The sequence below is a fragment of the Oryzias melastigma genome, linkage group LG13, assembly GCF_002922805.2.
Source record: "Oryzias melastigma strain HK-1 linkage group LG13, ASM292280v2, whole genome shotgun sequence".
Taxonomy (NCBI): domain Eukaryota; kingdom Metazoa; phylum Chordata; class Actinopteri; order Beloniformes; family Adrianichthyidae; genus Oryzias; species Oryzias melastigma.
In genome coordinates, this window is record NC_050524.1 from 25,271,832 (window position 1) to 25,278,853 (window position 7,022).

At 40.4% G+C, this 7,022-nt stretch overlaps 1 protein-coding gene across 2 annotated transcripts in view; it reads right to left on the minus strand.

The window, feature by feature from the left end:
• Positions 1-7,022, minus strand: part of gkup (glucuronokinase with putative uridyl pyrophosphorylase) — a 33,647-nt gene that overhangs the window by 19,388 nt on the left and 7,237 nt on the right. For both annotated transcript variants that reach the window (XM_036214759.1, XM_024258160.2), the window contains exons 2-7: positions 6,073-6,179; positions 5,959-6,003; positions 5,741-5,894; positions 4,982-5,053; positions 707-795; positions 473-629 (exon numbers count right to left, since the gene is read on the minus strand). In XM_036214759.1, the coding sequence (XP_036070652.1) occupies positions 473-629; positions 707-795; positions 4,982-5,053; positions 5,741-5,894; positions 5,959-6,003; positions 6,073-6,179 (624 nt within the window). The remainder of the gene's footprint in view (positions 1-472; positions 630-706; positions 796-4,981; positions 5,054-5,740; positions 5,895-5,958; positions 6,004-6,072; positions 6,180-7,022) is intronic.

Consider the following 7,022-nt stretch of genomic DNA (forward strand, 5'->3'; position numbering starts at 1 on the left):
AGCGCTAACCACTGCACCACCATGCAGCCCTAAATTATTATCAAAATTCCAAATTAGGCTAAAAAAATGAAAAAAAGTCTAAATTCTCCAAAACAGCTAGCATGTTGCTAAAATATTAGCTAGTAACTTCCAAAACAACTGAAAAAGCTAGCTATAGACATCCAAAAAAATGCAGAGAAGAAAAATAATAATAATAAAGAAATAAAGAAAAAGTGAATCAGTATTAAACCAATAAATAGTTTATCCTGTCCTGTCATAGTTCAGCCTGCAGAAGGGTGGAATGAAAAGCCTAGACTATGTGGGTCTCCATCAGAGTGTGGGGGGCTGGGCCAAATGTGGAGGCGGGCCTTATTCGGCCCGCGGGCCGTAGTTTGGGGACCGTTGCTCTATATGAGCAGCAGGAGAAAGTGAAGCTGAAAAAAACAGAAGTATAGAAGAACACAAGGACAACAGGAGGGTGAACAAGACACACCCAGAACTGTCCAAAGGTCTTCTGGGGGGCTTCATGCTGCAGATCCAGGAACTCAGACATGCAGGAAAGCGTGTCTTTCTGGATGCAGTAAAACACAACGCTGGCCAGCCGAGAGACCGTCACTCCGTCCTGAGGCTTCTCCAGAAAGCGTGTGATCCTGACGGGGATGCGAGCTGGGTCAGAACTAAACTCCCTCTGAAGGAAGGCTTTACTGTGACGCTTCTACGGCCTCACCTGTGGGTCTCAGGACACACTTCCACAATCCCCCTGGAGCTGCTCTCCTCACCGTCCTCCAGCTCGTAGAAGATGATCAGCTCCCCTGACTAAAACACAGAGAGAGGAGTGGAATTTAGGTTAACCCTTTGACAACCGACACTGTCTGCATTCGTTTGACGACCACAAGTACTCAACCGTGTTCCCATTAACGTAATTCCAGTGGATTCTGAAGCAGAGACTGAAGGTGGTACCCAATACTAATGCTAACACAATCATTACGTCGTTATGCAACACTTAATGTAATTATTAGGGATTTAACAATTCAGCCAAGCCACAATTTGAGTCACAGTTTTAAAGTCACAATTTTGATTTTTTCCAATTTTGTTTTTTTCAAAACAATGAATTAAAGGTGTTTTAAGGCCATGTATTGTTTCTTTTAGCCCCTTACATCAAACTGTCTGTTTTCCTAGTAACAGGAAGGATTTCATGCAAATACCGTATTTTCCGGACTACAGTCGCTCCGGAGTATAAGTCGCACTTTTACTACAAAAGTCCAACATTTATGAACAAATTCAACAAGCTCAACGAAACGTTGCATTTGACACTGAACACGATTCATGCGTCAAATTCCAGTCCGCTGCCTCTTTTGACGCGCATAAAATTTAATGTTCAATGCTTGTCCGAAAAAGTTTTCATGAACTAGTTTCTGGAGAACGTATTGAAGGAGGCTTTGACTGTATTCATCACTTCAAATAGAGGATGTTGAGAGGTTAAGTTATTTATTGTTAAAGAGCTCTACAAAAGCATGTAAAATCACGTCGTCTGGGTTTTTTGGTCTTTTTCTTAGGGCTTTCAGCTGCTCAGCAGTTTGATGGCTTACTGTCTCGCATTAGTCCAAGGAGAGAAAATAAATAAATAATAATGTCTTGATGAAAATAAGAAAAACATCATAACGTCCATGAAGAAAGTGATTAGATTATCAGCCATGTTTGTTTTGAATGGAACTTCTTCTGCGTGTCTGTCAGCAGAGAGCAGCAAAAACTGATACACAAACCTGCAGCGCCCTCTAGTGGCTGTTAGTGGGAAACAACCACTAAAAGGCAGCTGGTTGTTAATGGGGAAAATAACGAATATATGAGCCTATTGATGTTCAAAAAAATAATAATAATCACAAATAAGTCGCTCCTGAGCATATTTCACACCCTTGGCAAATATAAGAAAAAATACAGTAATCCACTATACATACTGTATTTTCACGACCATAAGGGGCGCATAAACGTCTCAAATTTTCTCCAAAGTGTGCAGCACGCCCTATAGTGCAGTGCGCCTACTGTGTTGTTTTTTTTTGGAAGGCGGATTGCATGAAAACTTTGAAGGATGAAGTGTGGGCTTTACTGTTGTTGTTGTTCTATAGCCGGAGTGAGCGCCACACACACACGAAGCGAGGGAGCGCGTGTCCGTGCTTCCTCGCTTCTCCAAAATCATATTCGTTCAAATTCTAATTTGTTTTAATTATAATTACATTTTGTAAGATAATTTGCTATTGTTGAGGCAGCTTGTGAGGGGGCGCTTCAGCTGTTTCTGTGACTGAGATAAAGACTGTCCCGCATTAACCCGATAGGAGGAAAAATTAGGGATTTTTTTTTTTTTTTTTATCATTGTCTCGTCGAACACAAACAAAACATCACAGTTCAGGAGAGCCAAGCAGGTTACCCGCCCTCCCCGCCCCCTGCAGCACCTGTCTCTCCGCTGGCGTGTGGAGCGAGCAGACGCCGCTGAAGGGAGGATGTCTGTCTGTCTGCAGACAGAACCTTCAGGGCTGCAACAGGACAAAGACAGTACTAACGGATTTGTATTTTACTTCTTTATTTCTGATCGGGTCACTGAAAACAGCTGAGTTCCTGATTGGCTGATGCGATGCAACACCTGTCAAACTCTGATCTGCTGTGAAATGAAGTCAGACGTTCAATAGCTGCTTTATATGAGCCCGCCCACTATGGCAGGAAAAGTAAAGGGATTGGCTAAAACTTCACAGTACTGAAGAAAGTAGAAATGATTGACATGTCCAAAGACCAATAGACCTTCAATGAACTGCTGCACTGTTTGCAGCAGCTGTTTTCGGTTTGGGTAGAGCCGTGTAAATAATAAGTGTTTCTGCGTGGAATCAAACTTCGGTGACCAGCCCTAGTTTTACCATGCCTGCGCCCTATGGTCAAGAGTGCCTTATGTGTTTGTTAAATACAGAAAAAGTACCAGTAAGTGAAACTGCGCACTGCGGTGAAGTTAGTTTTAGGTTGGATATTTGACAGACATTCGCTCTGTTCATGTTTAGGGACCGTCAACAAATGACAGAATGTTTCTTCAATAGCTCTTAAATTATTGCACCAAATCAAACCAAAACCCTATATATAATAAGAAAAACGTAAGAATTTACACAAAAAAATTGATTAAAATTAGAAAAAGCATCAAAAGCTACAGTAAACTGCTGTAATAGATAGTTCTTAATCTGTTTTATTATTTTAAAGGGTTTTGGTTTGATTTGGTGCAATAATTTAAGAGGCTTTTGAAGAAACATTCTGTCATTTGTTGACAGTCCCTAAATATGAACAGAGCGAATGTCTGTCGAATATCCAACCTAAAACTAACTTCACCGCAGTAATCTGCGCCCTCTGACCCAGTGCGCCCAATGGTCGTGAAAATACGGTAATAGTGTAATGATCACAAATCCTTTCATACTGGGTTCATGTTGTGCTCCATGTGACAGACCGCTCCCCACCTCCGTCCGCTCAGCACAACCTCCACCCAGCTGTGTGCCCACCCTCGCCTGCGCTCGCACTCAGCGCGAATGACCGTTTACGCGCAGCTTGAGCGAAAACTGAGCTGTCTGCTATTAAAATCCGACGAGGAAACCAACCATTATTTTATTTTGGGATGGGGACCTACTTGAATTTTCCCCAATAACAAGCACCGGCGTCATCTAAAGATTGTGGAAACTGGGAAAGTCCCACCCACTGCTGTTACGAGAGGCGAGCAGTTCAGACTGTGTCAGCTGAGCCGACCTGAAATCCAGCTGGATCCAAATTCTCCCAAAAAAACTCACAAACACAATAAAGACAGTTTATGGGGAAAAAAGAAAAAGCTTGAAAAAAAGAATTCCAAGAAAAATTATAAAAAGAACTGCAGTGAGAAAATCTTATTTTTGGGACTGCCTGGTAACCACACAGACACAGTGAAGTACATGAGACCGATCACATCATGGAGCTGTGAGGTCTGTGATGGTCCTCTATCAACAGAAATATATGCGGCTCAAAGAAATCTGGGACTTTGGCCTGGATTTTTATGTACTTTCATTCAAAAACAGGTTGATTTGTTGATTGACTAATTTTATTCTTGTTGCTTTTATAAAATCACAACTAAATTTTATGTTGTAAAAACAGTTTGTTAAACATTTTTGGGGTTTCCGCAGCAAAATGAATCCTATTTTTCCAGATGCATTATTCTGTTTTTGCATGATTTTATGTCTAGTGTGTGAATACAACATGGAAAAATGACAACATAAAGGTAGTGTCATATAGGAGAGTTGTGCTGATTAAAATGATACCAAATAGGTAGTCTTTCAAATTGAAAATACAGAAAATGTAAATACATACAAAAATTTAATTTTAGACCTACAAAGGGTTGAAAAAAAAAAACTAAACCTTCTAAATGTAAAATTTTGAGTGTGATTTGATATTGTGATTATTTGCAGATAATAAGTGGCTGGCAAAAACTCTAACAAAAACAGAAAAAAAATAATCAGTGGCGATTAATCACGATTAATTTTTTCCAGATTGGCCATTAATTTGATTTTTTTAATCGATTTCTGGCACTAGATAAAAGTAAAATAAAAAATGATGGAGGCTGAAAATGTATCTAAAAAAACAACAGAGTAATTCCTGAAAAGGAATGAAAGAACCAGGATTGAGACAAAAAGTCAACCAGATTGGAGGCTAAAAATGAACTTATTGTGGTCAGGACAAGCATTGTTGTTGAATGAATCATTTCTGTTTTACTTCTTGAAGTGTTACTGTACTGATAAATAATGACAATAACTTGTTGAGGAACCTTGCAGCTTTATTCATCAGCTCCTAACTTAGCTTGCTTATCACAGAACCAAGAGCACGTAAAAAGGCAGTCCCATGTATCACTCCGCGGAGGGAACTATATTCAGTGCTTGAGAGACATATCACAACACTTCTGTTGCAAAAGCTGAGAATGTGAAAATCATAACGATGAGCCTTAAATCTCCCTGACCTTCGATTTGAAGAATCGAACCACTTGTCCGATGTCAAAGTTCTGGTCAGCACACAGCATGTCTCCGGCGATCTGCAGAAAGGAAGTGATGTCATCAAAATGCAATGGCTGAAGTTATGAACTAGGGTTGCCATGATGAGTCGACTAATCGACGACTAATCACCTGTTGAAATAGTCAACGAGTAATTTAATAGTCGATTAGTCTTACTTTATATTATATGGAGTCAAAGTGTACTAAAGTTGAAAGTCATGATGACATTCTGATAGCTTTTTGGACTAATTTGATATTTATTCAGGTTTCTTAGGCTTTTGGAGTTTAGCTAAGATTTCAGCTACATGCTATCTGTTTTGGCTAACTTAGACTTTTTTCCTTTTTTAGGCTAATTTGGCATTCAGCCAATATTTAAGATGGCTATCAGCTTCAGCATTTTCAGCTATCAGCTTCAGCACCTTCAGCTATCAGCTTCAGCACCTTCAGCTATCAGCTTCAGCACCTTCAGCTATCAGCTTCAGCACCTTCAGCTATCGTCACTTGCACAGTCAGTGGCCAAATTCAGCTTACAGCATTCACACGTGAATATATCTAGTTTTTAGTTAGTTTAAAGCTAATCATGGTTAAGATATGCGTTTTACATCCACTTTGCGCGCGACCCGATTAGTCGACTAATCTGTAAAAATAATCAACGATTATTCGACTACTAAAGTAATCGTTTGTGGTAGCACTATTATGAACAGCATCGACCACAGCGGCTCCCTTACCACCATGATGTCATCCTGCAGTTTCCGGCTGCGTATGGCGAGCACAAGATCAGCCACGGCGCCGAGCTGGTCCTGCAGAGTAGTACTGCCGTTGTTAACAATGTTCTCCACGGGAAAATCATTCGCCGTCGCCCAGCGCTCATAATGTTTATACCTGAGAAAGCCACACAGCCTCAGCTTATAAAGGACACCTTTAAGCATAGAGGGGACCGACTCACTTATCTGCATTGGTGACCAGGTAGACCTCAGTGAAAAGCTGCCGCCTGCAAACAAGTACAAGTTACAGACTGCAGGAGAAACCCCAAAACTCACGAACCCTCAAATGGACCTACATGTTCACGGTTTCCCACCAGAAGTCCAGGATCTTCTTTCCTCCAATGCCAGGGAGCATGGCCTTCGGAACCCCAGCCAAGTGGTGGTACAGACCTGTGTCATCGCTCTGTGGAAAGGAATCATTTCAGGACATTAGCAGTGATGTAGTAGATTAGGTTTTTGTTGATGTTTCCATGTTTCTCACACTTTAAAATATCAGAGACTACAAAAGAACATGGAACCACAGCCAAGATCCACATGTGAACACAACATGGATAACATGGAACCGAGGAGAACCCTCTAAGAGGTGAATCCCAGAACACCACAAAGACTCATCTTGGATGTCACCAAACATACAAGAACATCAGAAAGCTATGGGCCTTTGCTTGGCTCAGGTAAGGTCAGAGGTCATGACACACAACAGAAAGTTCAAGTGTGGCACAAAATCTCTTCACAATCCTTTGGGAAAATGTGGAATTCCCCAAGGCTCTGTTTTGGGACCAAAATGGTTTATACTTTATTTAAATGATATTGTCAAGGTATCAAAAAAATAGAGCTTGTTATTTTTTCGGATGAAATTTATATTGTTCAGGAAAAGATATGTTTTCAATGAATTATAGAAATAGAAAGGGAGTTAACTAAATTAAAAATGTGGTTTGATACTAACAAGTCATTTTTGAATGAAAGGAAAACGCAATTTATGGTTTTTGGTACAGATAAAACAAATGAAAATATAAAGCTTAACTTTGATTGAATAGAAATTGAATGCGTTTACAACTCAAAGTTCCTTGGAGTCATTATTGACCAGTGGCGGGCCGTCAGGGCCTGCAAGACCTTCTCTTCTGGCCTAAAAATATCTGAATCACAGACTGATATTAATTATTATTCTATAATTCCAAATGCTCTGTCTTCGTCCTTTCATTGCTGTCTCCCTGGTTGCGCTGCTTCCAGACGTGTATTTTCCTATTTA